Source organism: Geotrypetes seraphini, chromosome 5 (assembly GCF_902459505.1).
Source record: "Geotrypetes seraphini chromosome 5, aGeoSer1.1, whole genome shotgun sequence".
Taxonomy (NCBI): Eukaryota; Metazoa; Chordata; class Amphibia; order Gymnophiona; family Dermophiidae; genus Geotrypetes; species Geotrypetes seraphini.
Genome location: NC_047088.1, coordinates 228277810 through 228304180, shown reverse-complemented (window position 1 = coordinate 228304180; position 26371 = coordinate 228277810). Strand labels below are relative to the sequence as shown.

At 43.3% G+C, this 26371-nt stretch overlaps 1 protein-coding gene across 5 annotated transcripts in view; it reads right to left on the bottom strand.

Moving 5' to 3' along the window:
* GTDC1 (glycosyltransferase like domain containing 1) overlaps positions 1 to 26371 on the bottom strand; it is a 395866-nt gene that overhangs the window by 174940 nt on the left and 194555 nt on the right. For all 5 annotated transcript variants that reach the window (XM_033946584.1, XM_033946585.1, XM_033946586.1 and 2 more), the window contains exon 4: positions 22896 to 23069. In XM_033946584.1, the coding sequence (XP_033802475.1) occupies positions 22896 to 23069 (174 nt within the window). The remainder of the gene's footprint in view (positions 1 to 22895; positions 23070 to 26371) is intronic.

The following is a 26371-nucleotide window of genomic DNA, read 5'->3' as shown; positions in this document are numbered from 1 at the left end:
TCTAGAATGGCTTAGTTTCCAAAGTGGTTAGTAAACAAGAAAGTTTTCAGAGCTTTCCAAAATAAAATGAAGGGACCTAGACTTCTAAGTGAAAGCGGTAACTCATACCAGAGCTCAGTTAATTTGAAAATGAAAGAGTGGCTGAATCTCTGACACTCCCCAAAACCCACTCGACATTCCTCAACACTCCCCAACACATCCTGACACTTCCTCACACCCCAACATCCCTTGACACCTCCCAAACCCCCTCCTGTACCTTTAGGAGACGGCCGGCAAGAGGGATGCCTACTCTCCCTGTTCCAAAATGGCAGGCCTTCCCCTTCCTGGTGCATTCTAGGATGCACCGGGGAGGGGCCTAAGGCTTTGATTGGGCTAGGTGCCAACTGGAATCTTGGCCTCCTTCCCAGTGCATTCTGAGATGCACTGGGAGTGGCCTAAGATTTCAATTAGTCAGATACACCTACCTTTACAAAAAGGTCTGGTCTCTGCATGTCTTGAATGTGCTCACTGCACTGGATAAAAAGACAGCAGGAGCTGTGTGTCCATGGTTTGGGATCACAAAGTTCCACAATTATTTACACAATATAAAGATGAACTAAGAATCATTATTGTTTGAAGATCAATTAATAAATTTGTTCTAAAATTATTTGGCACCATTGTTGGAGAAACATTGATTTTTTTTTAACCTAGTGTGTGCCCAATAGTGGAATACAAACTAAGTTTCATGTTTTTGGATCCAATAATATTAAAGATTTATTTGGGAGGACACTGGCATCGAAGGGTAAAGAGTTTTTGTCTGAGTCTTCTTCATCCAATTATACAACAGCATGACAGAGGTAGCATCTCTTCGTTAGCTACAGTAATCTGGCTGATGGGGTTTGATTTCAGTACCCCTCCCCCACACACACACACACTTTTGAATTTGGAGACCAGAAGGACTCAAGGCATAGGAGCGTGAATCGATATCGTTGGCTAATGTGCAGTCATTAGCCGGGATATTCATGGTATTTGTGGGAAGTAATGGGGATTTGGACTTATCAGCAGTGTTCCCTCTAAGCGGGCGGGTGTTGTGAGCAAACTTTTTTCACCGTGAGCCAAAAATATCGGGCGCCAGCAAGTTATGAGCCAACTCGCCCGATTCTCCTCTCGCCGCCCTGCCATCTGCCGTACGCCTCTTCCGATCGTGCGCTGTGACGAGAAACGTGTGCGCTGCGATGTAATATTTTGTGCGCCAGCGCACGCCAGCGCAGCTTAGCGGGAACACTGGTTCAAATGGTTTTATTTATTTCCCCAAATTTATTTTTGTTATACGCATTGAAAATATTTGATATTGCGTTTAAATCAAAATCTCAATAAACTTGAAACGAGTGCCCGTGAGATTGTGGGAGGGTTAAATACTCAAAACTTAGAAGTTTTTGCTACGCCAGCTTTCTGGTATCTTTACATACAGTGGCGTACCTAGCATATGTAACATCCGGGGCCCATCATTTTTTGGCACCCCCCCCCATCTGTAAGAAAAACATGATTTTTAGTAACAAACCACACGTCACACATGAGTACCTAGGAAAAGGCAGCATCTTACATATTGCAGTGAGCAGTACATCAATACACCCATTGTAAAACTAAACAAGCCAGACCAGCACAGATCAATCCTACACCGTCAATCCTAACAGAAAACCATGTCTTTCGAACACACAGAACACAGAAAACACCTTCGCCTAGTAAGGAATATGTAATCACAAACTAACCCCTCCCTCTTTTACAAAACTGTAGTGTGGATTTTAGCTACGGAGGTAACAGCTCTGATGCTCATAAAATTCTGAGCATCAGAGCTGCTACCACCAAGGCTGGTGCTAAAAACGCTTCACAGTTTTGTAAAAGGGGGGATAAAATAAAAATACATAGACAAAGGTTAAATTGAACCAGCAAGAAGCTGGACTCTGCATACAATGCTTCACAGAAACAGTGACACATGTCTCCTAAAGCAATAAATAAATAGAAATTTTTTTCTACCTTTGTCTTCTGTGGTTTCTCCTTTCCTCATCTTCTTGTAACTCTCTTCCTTCCATTCACTGTCTGCCGTCTCTCTTCCCCTATATGGCATCTTCTCTCCTTCTATGCCCCTTCCAGAAACTGTATGCCTCCCCCTTCCATCTCTCCTTTCACCCCATTGGTCTGGCATCTCTCTCCTCGCCTTCCCTCTCCCACACCTCTCCTCATAGTCTGGTATCTCCCCTTCCCTGATTCTCTGGCATCTCTCTCCTTTCCTTTTCTTCCATCTTTCGTTCCCCCTCCATGCTCTCACATCTCCCCCTTCCTTTTCCCTTAGACTGGCATACCTTCCTCCTACGCTCCAAGCCCTGGCATCTCCTTTAATTCCCTCCCTCATCTTCCTTCTCCCTCCAGCTGGGTACCGCAACACTCTTCCCTGCAGCTCTGCACTTCCCCACAATTGCCATGCTTCGGTTCCTCTTCTTCCTTCCTTCCTCCCCCCCCCCCCCGCGGGACCCTGCGGCACCATCAACTCTTACTCCCTCTAATGTCGGCCCTGCAGCTCCAGACTTCCTCGCACCTTCTCCCCTCCCCCTTTGGATCGCTATTATTTTAAATGTTATAGCCGCGGAGCTGTATCCATCAGTGGAGATGTCTAACCTCGGCCTGCCCCGGAACTCTTACTGCAGCAGCCGCCCGTCTAGGCAGGAACAGGAAGTCACTGTTGCAGTAAGAGTTCCGGGGCAGGCCGAGGTTAGACATCTCCACTGATGGATACAGCTCCGCGGCTATAACATTTAAAATAATAGCGATCCAAAGGGGGAGGGGAGAAGGTGCGAGGAAGTCTGGAGCTGCAGGGCCGACATTAGAGGGAGTAAGAGTTGATGGTGCCGCAGGGTCCCGCGGGGGGGGGGGGGGGGAGGAAGGAAGGAAGAAGAGGAACCGAAGCATGGCAATTGTGGGGAAGTGCAATCCCCCCAATGCGTCCCCTTACCTTACCTCCCCTTACCTTTGCGACGCGTGTGTGCGCTGTGAAGAGAAACTTTGCGCTGCGATGTAATATTTTGTGCGCGCGCGCAGGCCAACGCACCTTAGCGGGAACACTGCTTATCAGTAATAATGAAACTTGATTTATACAAATGAGGGCATGGATAAGGGTAGCCCACCTAAAGTTGGTATCCTGAAATGTGGTGGGTATTACCTCCCCCATTAAGCGTACCAAAATCCTTTCGCATCTGAAAAGATATGCTATAGATATTGCTTGCCTCCAAGAGACTAAACTTATAGATCGAGAACTTTTAAAGTTGTGTAAATCTTTGGTGGGTCAGGTATTTTATGCCTCTAACCCTCAGAAGAAGGGGAAAGTTGTGATTTTAGTTCATAAGTGTTTGCATTGTCAGATTGCAGAAGGATGAGAATGGAAGATATGTGATTTTACATGTACACCTGGAGTGTCAAGCCTTCTATTTGTTAATGGTATATGCACCTAATAATTATGAACATGCATTTTTCCAAAAGTTGGTATGTTTGGCTATGCAAAACAAAAACCCCTTCCTATAGTTTTTGCTACAGACTTTAATCAAGTTATGGGCCCCCAACTGGATCAGTCTGACCAGAAGTCAGGATACAATTTGAGGCCCAATAAAGGGTACCCTTTAATTGTGTAGTGCCATGAACTTAGAAGATCCTTGGTGGCTTTTACATCCCAATGATACAAATTATACACATTTATCTCGAGCTCATAGCTCTTTATCATTGATAGATTATATTTTGACAGCTTATGAAAATCAAGAATATAAATAGACCCCACATTAATATCAGATCATGCAATAATTTGGATAGAATTTGATTTATAGTTATCTAATGTAGGGGCCTATAGATGAAGATTTCCTCCATATTTATATCAAGATAAACACTCAGAAATATTTACGGGTTAAATATGAGGAATATATTGAATTCAGCACACAGCATAAAGAGAACCCCACTCTATTGGGAACACTTTGAAGGTTATCTTGAGGGGAGATATTGTGTTGTATATGATAGTTTGAACATATCGTATCTCCAGGGGAGAGTACATTTTGAGAAACAATATAGAATCGCCAAAACAAAAATATACTTTACCTTGCCTGAACATGAGCTGTGAGAGTGATTTTGGGCGTGGGAGCTAGTTCTGCCCATCACAGTCGTGTCAGACGCTGCTCTTTAAATCTTAAGCGCCAAAAGACTCTGCACTTTACCTTGCCTGAATGTGAGCACTGTGAGTGATTTGGGGCATGGGAGCTAGCTCTGCCCATCACAGTCGCATCAGACGCTGCTCTTTAAATCTAAAGCACCTAACGGCATGCAGCCATTCAGCATGTCATTTAAGGAATGCATTGAAGGTGCTTGCCTTAGAGCGCACCTTTGCGTGATGCCTTTGTGTAATGCCTTTTACTTGAAAAATTTCATAGTTTGCTGGTAGTGAGTTTAGGGCATTGGGAATGGACAGGGTGATGGGGTATGGGCAATATAGTGCATTATCATCAGTTGCAAGTTGTAGGAGGGAAACACCAGGAGTAACAGCTAGATTTTCAGAAAGCTTTTGAAAAAAATTCATCACCAGAGGCTCCTGAGAAAATTAAAGAGTCATGGGATAGGTGTTTAAGTTCAGTTGTGGATTAGGAATTGGTTATCAGATAGAAAACAGAGGGTAGGGTTAAATGGTCATTTTTCTCAATGGAGGAGAGTAAACAGTGGAGTGCGTCCGCATCTGGAATACTGTGTTCAATATTGGTCGCCGTACCTCAGGAAGGACATGGCGGTACTTGAGAGAGTCCAAAGGAGAGCAACGAAACTGGTAAGAGAGCTGGAACACTGCCCATACGCCGAGAGGTTGGATAGGCTGGGGCTCTTCTCTCTAGAAAAAAGGAGGCTCAGGGGAGATATGATAGAGACCTTCAAGATCATGAGGGGCATAGAGAGGGTGGATAGGGACAGATTCTTCAGACTGAAGGGGACAACAGGTACGAGGGGGCACTCGGAGAAACTGAAGGGAGATAGGTTCAAAACAAATGCAAGGAAGTTTTTTTTCACCCAAAGGGTCGTGGACACTTGGAATGCGCTACCGGAGGAAGTGATCAGGCAGAGTACGGTACAGGGATTCAAACAGGGATTGGACGGATTCCTGAAGGATAAAGGGATCGTGGGATACTGAGAGAGGTGCTGGGATATAATACAAGTATAGAAAGCTAACCAGGTAAAAAGTATAGAAACCCAACCAGGTCGTGAATGTGCAAGACCGGAGGGTTAGGACTCCGATGGGAAGATAGGACTTCAATGGGAAACCAAGGTGGCAAGGGGGCCCCTTCTGGTGATTCAGACAGGTCGTGACCTGTTTGGGCCGCCGCGGGAGCGGACTGCTGGGCAGGATGGACCTATGGTCTGACCCGGCGGAGGCACTGCTTATGTTCTTATGAGTGCCACAGGGGTCTGTACTGGGACCGGTGCTATTTAACTTATTTATAAATGATCTGGAAATTGGAACGAGTAAGGTGATTAAATTTGCAGATGACACTAAACTGTTCAAAGTTTTTGAAATACATGCGGATTGTGAAAAATTGCGGGCAGACCTTAGGAAATAGGAAGACTGGCCGTCCAAATGCAGATGAAATTTAATGTCGACAAATGCAAAGTGATGCACTTTGGGAAGAATAACCTGAATCACAGTTACCGGATGCAAGGGTCCTACTTGGGGGTTAGTGCCCAAGAAAAGGATCTGGGTACTATTGTAGACAATATGATGAAACCTTCCGCCCAATGTGCGGCGGCTGCCAAAAAAGCAAACAGGATGCTGGGAATTATTAAAAAGGGATGGTTAACAAGACAAGAATGTCATAATGCCCCTCCATGGTACAACCTTACCTGGAGTATTGTGTTCAATTCTGATCTCAAGAAAGATATAGTGGTGCTAGAAAAGATTCAAGGAAGAGCAACCAAGATGGTAACGGGGATGGAACTCCTCTCGTATGAGGCAAGACTAAAACGGTTAGGGCTCTTCAACTTGGAAAAGAGACGGCTGAGGGGAGATATGATTGAAGTCTACAAAATCCTGAGTGGAGTAGAACGGGTACAAGTGGATCAATTTTTCACTCCATCAAAAATTACAAGGACTAGGGGACACTCGAAGTTACAGGGAAATACTTTTAAAACCAATAGGAGGAGATTTTTTTTCACTCAGAGAATAGTTAAGTTCTGGAACGCGTTGCCAGAGGATGTGGTAAGAGCAAATAGCATAACTGGTTTTAAGAAAGATTTGGACAAGTTCCTGGAGGAAAAGTCCATAGTCTGCTATTGAGAAAGACATGGGGGAAGCCACTGCTTGCCCTGTATTGGTAGCATGGAATGTGGCTACTCCTTGGGTTTTAGCCAGGTACTAGTGACCTGGATTGGTTACCGTGAGAACAGGCTATTGGACTTAATGGACCATTGGTCTGACCCAGTAAGGCTATTTTTATGTTCTTATGGTTAGCTGCTTTATCTTATGGTTAGCAGATCTTGAGGTCTCAGTTAATGAAGTAAGGTCATGGGACACATTTTGAGGCCACTGAGGGGGAAGTGTGCGATGTTATTAGGAAAATAACTCCTACAAGGTCTATACTGTACATGACTCTTGTAATATGAATGTGGTGTGGTCGGTGGCTCATGAAATTGCTCCTTTTGTGACATCTGTAGTGAATAAGTCACTACTTGATGGACTTTTTCCTGAAGTATGTAAAGAGGCGACGGTTACACTAATATTAAAAAAGAGTGGTCTAGATATTGCACAAATGTCAAGTTATAGGCCTATTTCAGTGGCTCCCTTTATTGGAAAAGTTATTAAAAAATTGGTGTTACATCAATTGGAAGAGTATGTTCAGGGAATTTGGATTTGTTTCGGTATGGGTTCCGTAAAGCACATAGCGTTGAGTTATTGTTGCTATCGGTGTTAGATACGCTCAAGGAAGGCTTGGACGGATGCTGTTCTTTTTGTTTAATCTCACTTGATGTATCTGGGGCTTTCGATACAGTCAATCTTTCTGTATTGCTCTCTAAATTGAAGAGTTTAGGTATTCAGAGAAAGGTGTTAGAGAGGTTTTCATCCTATTTGATAGGAATATCCTTTTGTGTGAGAGGACACAAGATCTCAAAGAAAATAATCAGTAGTGGTATGTCCCAGCAGCCCTATCGGCGTTACTGTTCAACATTAATATGTCATCTCTTGGACGGGTCTTTCAGCACTTAGGTGTTCACTATAGGATCTATGCTGATGACATCTTTTTTTTCCCTATTGACGGGGATCTGAAATGTGTTGAGATAAGATTAAATCAATGTATGACAAAGATGTGTGAGTGGATGTCACAAAATGGATTGAAGCTGAATGTGAATAAAACAGAATTAATGATAGTGAGGGGAGGGAGGATAAGACTGATGTGATTAAAAGTATGGATGTCATGGGTGAACAGATAAAAGTAAAGGAGCAAATTACAATCTTGGGAGTTTGTTTAGACTCAGTTTTGACTATGGGGAAGGAGATTATGATATTCAGAAAAGACTATGCCCAACTTAGAATGCTGTACAGGCTTAAACCACTTTTGACTAGTGATTTCAGAACTGTAGTCCAGGGTTTGCTAATAACTAGATTGGACTATTGTAATTTGTTATTTCTGGGATTGACTAAGTTGAAAGCATTATAGGTACTGATGAATTCAGTAGCTAGGCTGATTAGTGGGGTTATTTTTATTTAATTTTCTATACCGTTCTCCTAGGGGAGCTCAGAACGGTTTACATGAATTTATTCAGGTACTCAAGCATTTTTCCCTGTCTGTCCCGGTGGGCTCACAATATATCTAATGTAACTGGGGCAATGGGAGGGGGACTAAGTGACTTGCCCAGGGTCACAAGGAGCAGCATAGGCTTGAAACCATAACCTCCCATACCGAAAAGCCTTCATTGGTTGCCAATTGAGCAAATAATTCAGTACAAAGTGTTATCTTTGGTGCACCAGATCCTGTATCAATCTGCACCTTATTGGTTTCAGTTTCTCTGGGAAGTTTATAGACCAAATAGAGAACTACGATCTGAGGGGGTGCATAAGATTAGTAGCATGAACAGCTGAGAATGTAAGGTATATGGCAACAAAATTGAAAATGTTCTCGCTTGCGGGCATGTTTCTTTGGAACAAGCTTACCGGTCAATTGAGACTATGTACTGATCATCTCAATCCTCTGTCTTCCCCACACCATCTACTTTCTTTCTCTAGCATCTTCCAGTCAATATCTGCCATCTCCCCCTCTCTCCTTTTGCCTCTCTCTCCTCCTTCCATACAGCATCATCCCCCTCGTTCCTACCAGAATCTTCCTTTCTCTCTCTTCTTCCCCCTTTCATCACATTTCCCTCGTCTCTTCTACTCACCTGACACCCCATCTGCCGCTGTCTCTGCTTCTTCTGCCAAGCACCAAGAGCAGTACTTCTCCATCATTCTCCCAGCCATCGCTTCTCCTCCAAACGAGCAACAGCAGCATCAAAACAGTCTCCACTGCTGCTGGCCATGCCCCTTCAATATCCCTGTTCAGAGGCAGTGCAAGCCAAAGAGCAGAGGCTGCCAGTGTGGCCCTGAGGGAGAGTGAAGAAGTTTATTTTGCCACTGCTGCTGTTTGTTTGGAGAGGTGGCAGCAGCAGCAGCCAGGATGGTGGTAGGAGGAAGGTGGGGCAGTGCTGCTCTTGAGTGGGCAGCAGACCACAACTGATGCACAGGGTTGTGAAAAGAGATACATGGCTATGCAACCACACACTTTAGAGGGAACATTGGTGCTAATTCTCAATGCCTTAGAAGCCTTAAGAGGCTGTATACTTAGATACCCACAATCCATCCCGCTACATTGCCATCATAAATTTCTACAAGAAATGATACCAGATTATGACTATTCTCAACTTAGTCAAAAGTGGACTGGTGACTTGGGTGTAAATATATCGGCAGAGAATATTCAAACTCATTTAAAAATTATTTCAGAGTTGCACCTGCCTGTTCCCCTCTAGGAGATTAATCATAAGATGGTTATGCAATTACATGTTTCCCAAGGATGGCATGACAGGCATCCTTGTGACCTGACTCAAACTGCCCCTAGAAATGTATGTAGTCAGAGTCTTCCCTGTGTCATATATTTTATACATGTGCTAAAATTAGGAAAGCCCATTGTATTTTATCTCCAAAAATGTTCATCTACGCCCCTGAGGCAGGCTTCATTTCTGAAGACGAAACACAGACTGTGTCGGGTCTGAAAGGATATCAAGAAAAGGCTGATTATCGTATATTCTATGTCTCAATAGATGATTGTATTCAACAAACTTGCTTTTATCTCAGGCTGATGTGTATAGTCCTTTCCCCCACTTTTTTTCTTTGCTATATTTATCGTGGGGTGTTCACCTTGGTTTTTTTGGATTGCAATTTTCTTTATGGAAAGCCCATTGTATTTTATCTCCCAAAATTTAGTTTTCTGCCTTCCATGTGACTCCACCAGCTCCAAGGGGCTTCTCTGCTTGGTAAAAAAAAAAGTTATTTTGTTGCGGTGGTTGGATCCTGACCTACCATCCTTGTCTCAGTGAAGTGTGGCTATGATTCATTTATTGCAAATGTAATGTCAGATGGTCTCAGATGTGAACTCACCAGCAGAGAGACTTTTGAGATATATATGGGAAACCTTTTGGAGTTCGCCAACACCTATGGTATATAGTCGTTTGTTGAATTTATAGTATTATCATTTTTCCTGTTACATTTTATGCAGCAGCACCTTATACAGTGGTACCTCGGTTTACGAGTGTACCGGTTTGCGAGTGTTTTGCAAGACGAGCAAAACACTCAGCAAACTTTTGTCTCGTAAACCGAGCACTGCCCCGATAAATGAGCACTCAGCAATGGTGGCCCAGGGGTGAGTACTTGCCTGCCGTCCGTCAGCGCTCTCCCAGCTCCCATCTAAACTGGCATGCAGGACGTCCTTGTACGTGGTGAGCGTGTTGTTGGGGGAGCGGCTGACTTGGGAGAGGAGAGAGAAGTCGCGCGCATACTCATTCAGGATGGCGGCCAGTTTAGATGGGAGCCGGGAGAGCGCTGACGGATGGCAGAGGCATCGCCGAAGCAGGAGGGCAGCCGCATGGGGACCCCGAGGCAAGGAAGGCACCACTTTGGAATCGCTGTGCAGCACCCGCAGGCAGGTACTCACCCCTGGGCCACCATTGCAAACTTCGGTTGTGGAACAAATCTTCTGAGTTTGCATTAAAGCCTATTGGGAACTTTGCTTTGAAAAACGAGCATTTTGGATTACGAGCATCATCCTGGAACAGATTATGCTCGTAAACCAAGGTACCACTGTATTTGTTTTCTGTGGGGAGGGTTGAAGATTTAAAATCAGAACTGATGTGGTTTTGTTGTTGAGTTTTGTAATGTGCAAATGTTTCTCTGTTGTGTATGCTTCCTTTGCCTTGAATCAATCTACTAATAAACATATGAAAAAAAGAAAATTGTAATGAATATATGAAAATGTGAAAATCCAAAAGCTCAAACGACCTCAACATCTTTGCCATGTGCACATTGCAGTTTATTTTGTCATCTACTCCTTGAAACTAGCACTATACAGTCAATTATTAAAAATGAACAGAACTCGCTCTACCACCAATGAAGCAGTATCATAGAAAATTTCAATTGAAAAACCAAGTTTAAGAATTTTATTTTTTTAACCCCCCCCTCCCTTTCAGAAAACCACAATAGCGTTTTTTTGCGCAGGCTGACATGCTGAATGCTCTGCGCTGTTCTGACATTCAGAGTTCCTACGCTATCGTGGTTTTGTAAAAGGGGTGGGGGAGGGGTAAACTTTCAAATGTTCTCCATAAAATAGTTTTGCCTATAAGAAAAACTTTTCAGCAGATATGTTGAAAACAATAACATTTTAGAATTAAACAGCTATACCTTGCAAAATCTAAGGAAAGAAACAAATACTCATCCTTGATTTAAAGATCCACTAGGTTTAGATGGCTGAATGATCCCTTGGTACCATGCTAAGACCCTGTTTTACATTTTTTATAGCTTTTTCTGAACCTGTATTTTGTTTGTGCCAACAGGCTGACTTCCGACAGGTCATCAATGTGATGCTTACAGACCCTGTCTGCTTTTTCAGGACACCCTTCAAAAGAGTGACCAATCTGTTGTCACTTCTCCTGCTCAGTTACAGCATATTACTTACAGCACTTCCTATACCTCGAGAATATGCTGCCTATCAAACACTCTCCCCACCCCTCTGGTCAGACTTGAAAGACAGCAAGATAAATTGAACATGAATTCTATAGGTTTCAGTTACCCCATAAAATAATAACTTATAAAAACTCCCATCAATTTAAAAATTTCCAAACACTTCTACACCTTTAGTAGTAAGTCAACCACCGCAGCAAGAGGAATTTCACATTCCCAACAAAATATTTTTGAAAAAAGATATATACTTTCCAGAATGAAGTTAATGATATCTGATGGCTTTTGCTACGGTACTATCTTTAATGCTTATATTGGTAAGCCACAAAGGAAAAGTACTCGTAAAAGGAACCCAGTACCTTTTTCCTACTGACACACCAGCCAGCAATCACGTCTACTAAATCTGTTGAGAAGATATCTGCTTAAAAGTGCACCATGCTTTCTTTTGTCAGAAATTCATTACTTTTTATTAGGGTCATTGCTAGAAAACTTCAAAACACCATATGGACCTAATTGTGGTTTATTTTGGCAAAAAAGAAAGACACTGTAGAACAATTGAGGCATTACATTCTACAATTCCATTACTTTCATCCCTTTCAGTTTTATTACTGTGTCATTAAAGGCAACTTGAGTGAGCGAAGAATTATAGTGTAATGTGTATGGGCTAGTAGATTAATAACAAAACACACTCAAGTTTAAAGGTATCTAACAGCTGTTTTCATTATTTTGTGTAAATACGCTTGAAGCATATCTATCTGATTAGTGGATAGAGTGTTCTTTTCTGTCACATGCCATGGGCACTGCTATGTGCAAGTAATCAAAGCTCTCGGAAAATGAGTTTACATTGTTCGCTGCTGAAATGCACAAATGTCAGAAAGTGACTGCGCATCAAAGCTTAGTCAAATCATCTGCGGCAAACAAAACAGAATCCAAATGCGCATTTCAACTTTGAGCATTCCGCCGCAGCACAGTGACTGAACAGGACATATTACCGACCCACACACAGTGATGCTCATGGAATAATAAACAGTTAGCGTACTTATGAACAAATGATCTTGGGAACTGCTGCTGTATTTTCTTTCTTTCTTTCTTTTTTAATTTTAAACATTTCAAGTTTCTTTTCCCTGTACGTTTCATTATATGATGTCTGAAAATAACTACTTTACCTGAACTACTATTTAAGACAATCATATATTTGTATTTAGAAACAAAATAATTTCATGTAGTTGAGAAATAGATCATTTGAAATTTTTTGTCATATGAAATAAAAGATGATGGAAGGGAGAGAGTAGGGGCACAAACTGCTGTTTCTTATTAATAGCTATAAGCTATACCGCTTTAGGGATCAAAGAGGACTCTCATCTAGAAAATTTGGCAACTGAAGAGTTAAAATAGCACATGTGGGCGTGGTTAGGCTGAGTGCCACAGCTTTTGCCCTTTGTGGCTTCTCACATCCCAGACTAGGAAAATATGAGCTGAGATATTGAGAAAGGGAAGAAGCCCAGTAGAGACCCTCAGTGATAAATCACTTGGCATCATATGTCATTAGAACTTCCTGACAACAGGGTCATTCATGATTAAATTACAACTTGTCAATGTTTAAAATACTGATTGATAAACGACTGTGACAAAACTAATAAACCATTTATTTTCTACTATTCCTGGTTACTGCACTGTGCTCTTCCCAGGAACTGATTTACTTCACATTTTCTTCAACTATTTTCCAACAAGATAATTTAATATATTATAAAACTAATAGATATAATGATTGGTCTTGATGTACATTACATAATATTCTTCTTGCCAAAATAAACTTAGTGGTGATTTAGTGGTATATACAAAGATCCAAGTTTCACATTTCATCAAATGCTTGTAATCTGTTTTTATCAATATATACTGCATTTTAATGAAAAAATCCTTTTCTTCAGTACACGTCACTTCTAATTCCCCAGAGTATAATAATTTGTTCGTGATGCAGAACAAGAATGTTTTACAAGACCTTAACCCCAAGAGAAATTTATCTGTAAACACAAAAAGCAAGTTTTATTGAAATGTATTATAAGAGTACAACTCAATATAGTAATAAAAATAGTACATTGTACATAGAACGCAATGTAAATATTCATCTCATTTATAACCTGATTAAGGCTACAATAGGCTCAGTTAGCAAAAAAAAATAGGTACTGCAAATCAAATATGACACAGTTATAGCTTCTAAAACTAAAATTTACCATATATACTCGAATATAAACCAGGATTTTGGGGCCAAAAATTGGCCTAAAAATGGGGGTCCCGGTTCATATTTGGGTCATCCCCCAGTGACCACCTGAAACCCTCCCGGACTTCCTGCAGGCCTGCCTTAGGCCAGGACAGGAGGGATCCGCGAATCCTGTGACAGCCTATCAAGGACTGGTGCAGGGCCGGCCGGAAGCACAAAAAGCTCGCTCCTGCATGCCAGCTCGGGTGCGCCGCTGGCTACTACCTTTACAATCTTCAGGATTTCAGCGCAGGATACACGCTGGACCACCAGGGAACAGGTACGTGAGGGAGGGAAGGGTGGTAATTATTAGTGTCGGCCGGGGCAGGAGACGAGAGGGATCCCTCCTGTCCTGGCCTACCACTAGGTGGTTTAAGTTAAGGGGAATGGTTAATCTGCTGGTTGGGTTAGAGGGCAGAGGGGAATAAGGGACAATCAAGCCATTGTGACATCACTGATGAGGCTGGCTCTTTTTAGGGGGAAGAGGGTACAGGGAAGGAAGGTGGGACAGTATTCAGAGCCTGACAAGGAGGGGGGGCTTGGTTCACAGCCTGGTAGGGAATGGGACTGAGTGCAGGGCAGCAAGGGAAGGGGGCTGGGTGCAGAACTTGGCAGGAAGGGGGGGCTGAGTGCAGAACCTGGCAGGGCAAGACATTTAATATTAAATAGAATATTAAGCTGCCCGACTTATATTCGAGTCAACCATTTTCCCACCTTTTGGGGGGAATGGGGGTCTCGACTTATATTCAGATCACCTTATATTCAAGTATATATGGTAGGCCCTCTTTTACTAAGGTGCACTAACTGATTATCGTGTGCTAAATGATAATGCCTGCATATTAGCACACACTAATCCAGGGGTCTGCAACCTTTAAGACATAAAGAGCCACTTGGACCCGTTTTCGAAAAGAAAAAAAAACTTGGAGCCGCAAAACCATTATAAAACAAATCTAACACTGCATATATTGTTTCTTATCTTAATGCTATATACAGGATCATGCAGTTAGCTGCTCTCAATGCTCATAGGCTCCCTGCGCTAAAAAACGATATTGCGGTTTAGTAAAAGGGAGCCATAGTGCAAAATATAGACAGCAGATATAAATTCTCAAAACAGACACATTTTGATCACTAAATTGAAAATAAAATCATTTTTCCTACCTTTGCTGTTTGGTGATTTCATGAATCTCTGGTTGCACTTTCTTCTTCTGACTGTGCATCCAATCTTTCTTCCTTTCTTTCAGCCTCCTGTATGTTCCTCTCCTCCAGACCTCATTCTCTCCCCCAACTTTTTCTTTCTGTCTCCCTGTTCCCCCTGGCCCACGGGACTCCCACGGGGATGCCCCCCTGACCCACGGGACTCCCACGGGGACGCCCCCTGGCCCACAGGACTCCCACGGGGATGAAAACAGCCTACCTAAATTCTGGCGATGCAGGCATGCAGCTTACAAGTCCGGCGTCGCGGCGGGAAATAGCCATGCTGAGCAGTGAGCTCAGCACGTACACAGATGAAAGCCTTGTTTGCTGATTGGTCCGGCAGCACGGCGGGGCGGGGCCGCCGGACCAATCAGCAAGCACCTTAGTAAAAGAGGGGGTTAGTGACAGGATAAGTCAAAAATATTTTACAAAAAAAAGAAAAGGCATCCCTACTATGGCCCCCTTTTATCAAGCTGTGTTAACCGTGATAGCTTTTATCACAGCTTTAACCCTAACACAGGTTGATAAAAGGGGGCCTATATTAGACCCTGAGACCCTGATTCTGTAAGTGGCGCCTGCCATGGTAGGCACCTATATAACTGGCGCCTGCTGTGTGTCAATCGCTGACAGATGCCACTTCAAGAATCGGGGCTCTCAAGGACCCCTAGGTGTCGGAAATGTAGGCCAGGGTCTACATTTCCAGCACCCAGGGTCCTTCCTGAATTAAGGCCAGTGGTGCATAGTGACACCTAAGTCCGATGCTGACCCTAATCACACCCACTTCCGCATTTCAGCGTCACTACAAACCGCTAGCTGCCAGGGCCTTAGGTGTCGGTCCCAGAGGACATATAGTGGCAGCTACTTTTGAGATTTCAATTGGGTTTTCATGGCGTGACCAATTAGCGCGCCACTTAAACCCAATTAAGTTAGGCGGTGATAGGGCGGCTACCACCGCTTTTCAGCAGCTATTGTAGAATCCGTTCCTAAGGGCTCCTTTTATTAAGATGTGCTAATAGATTTAGTGCAAGCTAAATGCTAAGAAGCCCAGAGGAATCAAATTGGCTTCTTAGCATTTAGTGTGCACTAAATCTATTTTTGCTCCTTAGTAAAAGAAGCCCTATGAACCCTATTTACTAACAGGCTCTTTCACTAAGCTGTGATAAAATGTGGCCTTGCAATATATTCTCTTTATGATTCTCGGCCTCCACGGTTATTAATTCACTCCCTAGTGATGTCTTGTCTTATTGTAACTCAATTTTGCAAAGCATACTCCAATTTTAACATAGAGCTCCTTTTACAAAGCCGCGCTAGTGGGGTTAACGCGCTAACCCCCGAGCTGGCCAAAAACTACTGCCTGCTCAAGAGGAGGCGGTAGCGGCTAGCGCGTCCAGAGGTTTAACACGCGCTATTACACGCGCTAAACAGCTAGCGCGCCTTTGTAAAAGGAGCCCATAGCTTCAATCATACAAACGTACTCCTGCAAAGCTTACTTTCAATAGCATTTCTCCATTGCTTGTAAAGGAGCACTGGCTCCCCATTACTTGCCACATACCATTGAAAATACTAACTGGTTGACTGTCCTCCTTATATAGTTTTCTGATGCCATATGTCCCAAGCTGCCTCCTTCACCCTGCCCATCAACTTTTATTAGCTGTCCCCTCCCATCTTCAAATTCAGTCCCACTCCGCTAGATCTTCTTGCTTCAGAATCACGGCATCTACCCTAAGAACTCCCTTCTACCTGATCTCAGTTCAGAATACTCTCTCAAAAGTTTAAGGAACAACAAAGCTTATATCTTTTCTAAGGCATTTCTTTCTTCTACCCTTGCACCTTGGCTGAATTTACACGAATTAGGGATGTATTTCAATTAAAATGTTTAATTGCAATTAATTACATAATTAAAGAACTTTCTGTTTCTGCAGGATGGGAAAACTTCAGAGCAGGCCATAGCTATGAAGGAGGGAGGGAACGAGGGGTGGGTGCTGGGGGGAGACACTGCAGTGCAATTAATTATATTAGCTGCAATTATTATTTTTTAATCACAACTAATTATGGCATTTACTGTGATTACCATAAAGTCCTACTATCAATACTTGTGTATCTGATGTCCAACTGCAGCTCTCACAACCTTTTTTTGCCTTTCCCGGTTATCTTTGCTATAACTACTCCCACCTGTCCTAATAAAAATTTATTATAACCTATTGTAGGTCTTGATGGCAATAATAGTATTAAACAGGAAACATTAGTAGGATGGGGGGGCATAATCCAATAAGTGTGAGACATCCACTGCCTGGGAAATCTGGAGAAAGACACCAATATATATATATAAATAAAAGATGAAGCTGAATGACATAGAAAAGCTTCCATTTCAGTATTTCTGGTAAGGTGATTGCTTAAAGGCTTTGACCCAGCTGCATCTAGTTTCATTAACAGAATAGAGGACGTGCGTAAGTCCTAGAACAGGAAACAGGTCAGTGTGCCCTAAATGAACACATTGTTACAAGATGTGCAATGCACTGAAATAGAACATACCCTCTATTGCTGACAGGAGCAAAACTAAATAGCATGTGATAGCTAAGTTAATAGATTGTTGCTAGGAAAAATTTTAATGAAATAAGATTGACAAGAAGTCATGTGAAAGAAACTAACCAAAAGAACTTTGATGGAGTTTGCAATTTATCACTGGATATTAATAAAATAATTGTGTTCTAATTTAATTGGAAGATGTATTTTTTTATATATATCCTACCATTCTATGCGGATTACAAATTATTCAGGTACTCAAGAATTTTCCCCTAACTGTCCCAGTGGGCTCCCACTCTATCTAATTGTATCTGGGGCAATAGGGATTAAGTGACTTGCCCATGGTCACAAGGAGCAGTGCGGGATTTGAACCCACAACCTCATGGTGCCAAGACTGAACCACACACTCCCACTATTGTACTAAATATGCATATTTAATAATGAATTAGGTGATGTCATAAACCTAATAAAATGGCCAGTCACATGTAATTTGGAGAGATTCTTGGTTGGTATTCTAGCAGTTAGCAGAATGCCAAGAACTCCCAAGCCCTTGAATGTTTAAACTACAAATTGAATCTGGTAGTTTTTTTTCCCCTTGGTCTCCTTCAGAAACCTGTTCATGTACAGTCTTATACATGTCATTTCCTCTTTTACCCCTTATACTTGATTTTATTTCATTAAAAATTACTTAGTTACTTTTGTAATTATCAATTATCCAATTGTTTTAAGATGAAATGTAGAAAACAAACAGCGAAGGAAGACTCTGATGCTCAATATCCTTTATTACTATATCGTGACTTAACACAATTGTGTTTCGGTCCAACCGGGCCTGTCTCAATTCATGTTCCCATGGAGGATAGTGCGGTTTCCAGATACGGGTCCAAGCTTTTCCAGAAACGCTGCGCCAGCTCATTGAGCCATTTGCTACAGTGTTAGAGAAAGAAATTAGTGCATTTCTTATGATTATATATCATACCTTTTTACTGATATACTCCTGAGGCAGGCCTGGTTGGCCCGAAACACGATTGTTTCGAGTCACGATATAGTAATAAAGGATATTAAGCACCAGAGTCTTCCTTCATTGTTTGTTTTCTATTTTCCAAGTTTTGGGAAGTAACCATCTCCTGTTTTCTTGTGTTAAGATGGAATATAGCATCTAGAGCAGTGGTTCTTAAACCTGTCCTGGAGGACTCCCAGCCAGTCAGGCTTTCACGTTATTTCTAATGAATATGCATGAGAGAGTTAACAGGCATGCAAATCTGCTTCATGCATATTCATTAGGGATATCTTAAAAAACCAACTGGCTGGAGTTGCCCCAGGACAGGTTTAAGAAACACTGATCTAGAGAATTATCTTCAGCATGTTATTTCTGACTTTTAGTGAGACCATGTTTTTTCAGCATAAATACAGATACTTTTATTTTCATTTTTAGCAGCCCAGTCAGTTGTATAGCTAAGCTATCTCAAGCCAGCTTAACACCTTGAGTACAAGATTTCCTGAAAGGTGAAAAAGGGTGTTTTCTTTCTGATAACAAAAATATGTAATAAGTAAAAATAATTTTTGCAAAGAAAAAGGCCTTTTTGAAAGAAAACTATTTTCTAAAATCTGCAATTACAGTATGTATAACTGCTATTAGCTTATTTTTAACATACACTCACAAAGTGTATACGGGACAAATAACAAAAATATCAATCTATTTAGGAATTAAAGATCTTTGAAAGTGATTTTTCTTCAGACCTCCTTCATCCTAAACTCCACCTCCACCATCTGCTGATTCTAATGAAATTAAAAGGCATATGCTCAATAGATTTAAATTTAGATATAGCATTTTCAGTCTTTGCCAGAGGTACAATGTACTGGCAAAACTCACTAGTATTCTAAGATGATAGGTACAGACTCTCAGGGAACTTTCAGCCATAGAAATTCTTTGTTAGTTACTTAGTGGTAAAATTTAGCATGCTTTAAATGGGTAGCTTTTGACAAAGTTCCTCATGAGAGGCTCCTGAGAAAAGTAGAGTCATGGGATAGGTGGCAAAGTTCAGTTGTGGATTAGGAACTGGTTATCGGATAGAAAACAGGGTAGGGTAAAATGGTCATTTTTTTCAATGGAGGAGAATAAACAGTGGAGTGCCACAGGGATATGTATTGGGATCAGTGCTATTTAACTTATTTATAAATGATCTGGAAATTGGAACAAGTGAGGTGATTAAATTTGCAGATGACACTAAACTGTTCAAAGTTGTTAAAACGTATGCGGATTGTGAAAAATTGCAGGCAGATCTTAGGAAATTGGAAGACTGGGCGTCCAAGTGACAGATGAAATTTAATGTACACAAATGCAAAGTGATGCACATTGGGAAGAATAAGCCGAATCACAGTTACTGGATGCTAGGGTCCATCTTGGGGGTTAGCGCTCAGGAAAAGGATCTGGGTGACATCATAGACAATGCAATAAAACCTTCTGCCCAATGTATGTCGGCGGCCAAAAAAGCAAACAGGATGCTAGGAATTATTTAAAAAGGGATGGTTAACAAGACTAAGAATATTATAATGCCCCTGTATCACTTCATGATGCAATCTCATCTGGAGTATTGTGTTAAATTCTGGTCTCCTTATCTCAAGAAAGATATAGTGGCACTAGAAAAGGTTCAAAGAAGAGCGATCAAGATGATAATGGGTATGGAACTCCTCTCGTACGAGAAAAGACTAAAAAGGTTAGGTCTGTTCAGCTTGGAAAAGAGATGGCTGAGGAGAGATATGATTGAAGATTACAAAATCCTGAGTGTAGTAGAATGGGTACAAGTGGATCGATTTTTCACTCCATCAAAAATTACAAAGACTATGAGACACTTGAAGTTACAGGGAAATACTTTTAAAACCAATAGGAAGAAATATTTTTTCATTCACCTCTGGAATACATTGCCAGAGATTGTTGTAATAGTGGATAGCATAGCTGGTTTTAAGAGAGGTTTGGACAATTTCCTGGAGGAAAAGTCCAAAGTTTGTTATGGAGAAAGACACGGGGGAAGCCACTGCTTGCCCTGTATGGAATATTGCTACTCTTTGGGTTTTGGCCAGGTACTAGGGACCTGGTTTGGCCACTGCGAGAACGGGCTACTGGGCTTGATGGACCATTGTTCTGACCCAGTAAGGCTATTCTTATGTAGAACAGGTTCCTGTCCATTTAAACCTTGCTAAGTGAGCCAGCTGTTGATACTTAGCGGCACATAATTGTATAGTAAGGCTGAATATTGGCTCAGACTGCACAATCCCAATCCACCATGCTAGGGTAGTCCTGGGATTACCGTATTTTCACGCATATAACGCGCGCGTTATACGCGTTTTTACCTACCGCGCATACCCCTCGCGCGTTATATGCGTGAGCGCGGTATACGAAAGTTTTCAAACATAGTTCCCACCCCGCCCGACGCCCGATTCACCCCCCCAGCAGGACCACTCGCACCCCCACCCCGAACGACCACTCGCACGCGCTCCCACCCGCACCCGCATCCACGATCGGAGCAAGAGGGAGCCCAAGCCCTCTTGCCCGGCCGACTCCCCGACGTCCGATACATCCCCCCCCCCCGGCAGGACCACTCGCACCCCCACCCCGAAGGACCGCCGACTTCCCGACAATATCGGGCCAGAAGGGAGCCCAAACCCTCCTGGCCACGGCGACCCCCTAACCCCACCCCGCACTACATTACGGGCAGGAGGGATCCCAGGCCCTCCTGCCCTCGACGCAAACCCCCCTCCCCCCCAACGACCGTCCCCCCCCAAGAACCTCCGACCGCCCCCCCAGCCGACCCGCGACCCCCCTGGCCGACCCCCACGACCCCCCCACCCCCCTTCCCCGTACCTTTGGAAGTTGGCCGGACAGACGGGAGCCAAACCCGCCTGTCCGGCAGGCAGCCAACGAAGGAATGAGGCCGGATTGGCCCATCCGTCCTAAAGCTCCGCCTACTGGTGGGGCCTAAGGCGCGTGGGCCAATCAGAATAGGCCCTGGAGCCTTAGGTCCCACCTGGGGGCGCGGCCTGAGGCACATGGTCGGGTTGGGCCCATGTGCCTCAGGCCGCGCCCCCAGGTGGGACCTAAGGCTCCAGGGCCTATTCTGATTGGCCCACGCGCCTTAGGCCCCACCAGTAGGCGGAGCTTTAGGACGGATGGGCCAATCCGGCCTCATTCCTTCGTTGGCTGCCTGCCGGACAGGCGGGTTTGGCTCCCGTCTGTCCGGCCAACTTCCAAAGGTACGGGGAAGGGGGGTGGGGGGGTCGTGGGGGTCGCCAGGGGGGTCGCGGGTCGGCTGGGGGAGCGGTCGGAGGTTCTTGGGGGGGGGCGGTCGTTGGGGGGGAGGGGGGTTTGCGTCGAGGGCAGGAGGGCCTGGGATCCCTCCTGCCCGTAATGTAGTGCGGGGTGGGGGTAGGGGGTCGCCGTGGCCAGGAGGGTTTGGGCTCCCTCCTGGCCCGATATTGTCGGGGAGTCGGCGGTCCTTCGGGGTGGGGGTGCGAATGGTCCTGCCGGGGGGGGGGATGAATCGGACGTCGGGGGGGGGTGAACGGAGAGTCGGGACAGCGCACGGAGAGGCGGGGCAGTGCACGGAAGTCAGGGGGGTGAACGGAGAGTCGGGACAGCGCACGGAAAGTCAGGGCAGTGCACGGAAGTCAGGGGGGTGAACGGAGAGTCGGGACAGCGCACGGAAAGTCAGGGCAGTGCACGGAAGTCAGGGGGGGTGAACGGAGAGTCGGGACAGCGCACGGAGAGGCGGGGCAGTGCACGGAAGTCAGGGGGGGTGAACGGAGAGTCGGGACAGCGCACGGAGAGGCGGGGCAGTGCACGGAAGTCAGGGGGGTGAACGGAGAGTCGGGCAGCATGCGCGGTATAATCGTGAGCGCGTTATACCAAAGTTTTTGTGCTTATCATCGTGATTTCTGCGCGCTATACACGTGTGCGCGTTTTATACGGGTGCGTGTTATTTGCGTGAAAATACGGTAAGTCATGGAGGAGCTGGTGCCAGTGCAGATATATTTAAGTGGCCAGACAAGACTGCATAAAAAGAGTGTTCTTCTTTTTGCCACTTAGCTATAAGAGTGCTGGCACTGAATATGGGTTGGTCTCCACCTACTGTAACTGATCCATGAACTCACTTTCCAATTTCCTCTCTCTATTCCTCATTCAAAACTCCCTCTGGTTTTACGATTGCTGTAGCTCGCTCATTTTCCTCAGCTATTTTTCCTGTAAATCGCCTCAAACTGAAAGGCTTTTGCGGTATATAAATAAAGATTTATGTTATGTTATCTAATCCCCCCATTCTGTTCATCCACTTCACCCCATTCCCAGGCTCCAATCCCTTCCATATTGCAATCCCCCCCTTCCCTTCAATCACTTATATGAAAGGCTGACCCCTAGGCAGTAGTACTGTGATACTTTTGGTAGAGGACAGATGACATTTTGAGACGCAGAACCAATGCTACAGGAACACCACGGAGCACCACTGAATAAGTCCCAGAGGTATGGAAGTTGCATGTTTGGGAGGTTGGAGAACAAAGATGAAGGAAAAGATTTTTGCGTGCCATCTTAGAATTTCCTCCTTAATCAGTATATAAATGTTAGTGTCTGTTATAGAAGTGTCCCTCTCATTTTTTTTTAGTGTGGATGACAGCATCCAATTCACTCACCTGTTCACATTCGGAAACTTGATTGGGAAGTGCAGAACTTGACATTTTGGCCTGATGAGTTTGTCCAGATCCTTAGGACGGTGGTCAGGGATAAGCTTCAAGAATTTGCTGACTGATGCAAGGAACGACTCCATGTTGAAATTAGAGTTGAACACCACAACATCCGCAACAAGACTGTGGAAGATATTATATATTACTGAAAACTGATTGAAACATGCATTAGAAACTTGTGTTATTTTAAATGTGTAAGTTAAGACAAATTTTACAGTGATCTCATATTGCAAAAATGATTCCTTTTGTATTAGATGGTGATGTATCTGTTTATAATGTGTGAGACTTCCAGATGTTGGCTTTCAAGAAAACTTCAATAAAAAATGAGTTGCAAATTTATAGCTTCCTAATTGTGTAAGTTACTGAAATCTATTTTGAGGGATATGTGAACAATTCTCAGAAATATTTGCTGTTGTCTAATGAAGAAAACAAGCAAACATCACCAACAAAAAAGGTGTAAGTAAAGATAGTCTCCTGCTGTGTATTTTTTTCCTTGCCAATTCAAACAACTGGTCACTGGGGAGATGGGAGGATAACAGGAAGTACCCATTAAACATGCAAAAACTGGTTCTGCTCTTGGCATCTCCTGGGTAGAATGGTACTCATCAAACCTTAGCCTCAAACTAAAACAAAAGCAGATACAGCTGAATGTTGTGCATAGATGCCATAGAATTTTATCTATTGTTCACGTTAGAGTAGCTCGATGCATCTTCTAGACCAGTGGTTCCTAACCCTGTCCCGGAGCTAGCCAGTCAGGTTTTCAGGCTAGCTCTAATGAATATAAATGAAAGAGATTTGTATGTACTGAAGATGATAGGAGTGCAGATCTGCCCCACGGATATTCATTAGGGCTATCCTGGAAACCAAACTGGCTAGTGGTCCTCTAGGACAGGGTTGGGGACCACTGTTCTAGACAATGAACTCCTTTTCTGGTTATAAACTTTGTCATAAAGATGAAGCAAATGATGGTGTGTGAGACTTAAGTGAAATCCAAAGACAGGTAAATAATAAGATGATTAGAATGAGATTGTAAGCTCTTCTGAGTAGGACTATTACATGTGAAGCCTTTCAGTGCTATAGAAATGACAACTAGTAGTAGTAGTAAAGAGAACTCAAAAGTATAACTGAACAAAACACAAAAAATGTTAAAATGCAACTTTTGTTTTTGCCAGGATAAATGTACTTTCCTAATTTCGTAAACACGCGTCTCACAGTAGAAATGTTTAACGGAGAAGATTATATTCACAATGCCTTTAACATTTACTGCCAGATTCTGTACCAGGTGCCCAAAGTTGGGCGTGAAGTTTTGGACGCAGTTCATGGATCCAAGTGTAAACTAACTAGCCAATAATAATCAATTATCGGCATTAACAAACATGTCATTAGGAGCTGCGTGTGAATCTGTCCTACAACCTTTTCTATAACTTGCATGCCTAACTCATCAAGCAAATGGTTATGAACAAACTGTTTGGAGATTGTATTTATGCCAAGACCTCAAACACCCAAGACCAGTGGTCTCAAACTCAAACCCTTTGCAGGGCCACATTTTGGATTTGTAGGTACTTGGAGGCTCAGAAAAAATAGTTAATGTCTTATTAAAGAAATGACAATTTTGCATGAGATAAAACGCTTTATAGTTTCTAAATCTTTCCTTTTGGCTAAGTCTTAATAATATTGTAATTTATAGCTAAAGAGACATATGATCAAGAAACTGTTTTAGTTTACTTTTGTGATTATGATAAAGCATACCGAGGGCCTCAAAATAGTACCTGGCGAGCCGCATGTGGCCCCCGGGTCGCGAGTTTGAGACCACTGCCCAAGACACTACTTAATTCTTTTCATGTCCTTACTGGGGTGACGTGTTCATCGTCAGTCTTGGTTAATTTTTTTCATGCAGGCAATACCTTAATGCATCAATGTGGTGCTATAATTGATTTTAGGAATAGCACTTAACTTATAGCCTAACTTTCATTGCATGCAACTCCAAAGATGGTGTGGCCATCGGAGGGGCATTGGCAAATCAGGGACATTCCCTGAAAATAGATCTGTTGTTCTACTGTAGAATACCTGCATTTGAGCACTTAACTGCCATCAGTTGGATGCCTTATATGACAACTTTTTCGAATTCAGTACTACTTTTCATTCCATGCAGTTCATAATACTGTGAGATGGAGCAGAATAATCTACAGTATAATACTATAGGCTTCAGAAGTGGCACTCCAAAGTGCACAACATACTTAAAACTCATGGAGCTTCCTCATTGGCTCAGCTATTATTTGCTATTTATAATTTTATATTTTTTAAACATTTTAAAGAGTTATAAAGCCTTATCTGAGTAACTGCAATGTGGCATAAAGTCCAACAGATACCTGTAGGGTTCAGAGTTGTCTTCCTACTTAAACTTTGCCGTTGCCACAGAGTCACTATTCAAGGGCTCTAGGGGGGACTTTTGTCCCAACAAACAAAGATTCCTGAAACTCTAGGACCCTGGAGGGACCAGACGAGTATAAGCTAAGTGCTTAGCGCTCCTGCCCACTCACATGCCCTGCGGCACATGGTGCATGGACACTCCTCAGCCAACCATCCAGGACAAAGCTGGCATGATATAGGGATAAAAAGGGCTGGAGATTCCATAGAAATTAATTATTAAACAAATTGAGGTGTTTTGAGGCAAATAGCAGCTTTTAAAATAAAATCAGGATATCTAAGACGGTCACAGCAGCAGCGTTTTAGCGCCAAAAACAGCTGAGGAGAGTTTAATTAAAGTTTTAAAAATTCAGGGAGTTTTTGGAGGTGGGTGATCCTAAAAGAAGCTCTAGATACCCTTACAAGTTTTGAATTTCAAGTATCCCCCCCCCATTGTCTCCTATACACAGTAATGAACTATACTCAGAGAACTGAAGTTGGTTTTCCTGCATCAGCTCCACTGCAGTTGGACTATGGAGAATATTTCTGGTTCAGACAAGTTTGTAGATTTCTCCAAGGAAATGTCTCTTCGGGCTGTATAGTCCTCTGGACCACAGGGCCACTTAGCCTGCACTCAAGCGCCTGATAAAGCAGGGGTGAGCCAAGCTGCCAGGGGAACACTCCCCAAGCTGACATAAATTTAATGTAGGCTGGCTAAGTAGGTTCCTTGTGAAAAGGTAGATCTCCCAGCTCTTATCCAGAGACTTTATCTTCTCCCAGGCAGAGCTATCTCAGGTTTTCTGGGAACCTCTGGAGCAGTGGGAAGCCTCAAAAATTGCATTAAAACCAGAAAAGAATAAATCAGATGCGGAGCAGAAAAATAAAAGACACCTTCTTCTCTTGCTCGCAGGAGAAAGAAATGAGGAGCTGAGGCACTGCCGAGTGACGCAAGAAGGCAGAGCTGAAAAATGTAGATTATGCCTTCTGCAAACCTCACGGGTAAAGGCAAGAAACCCACA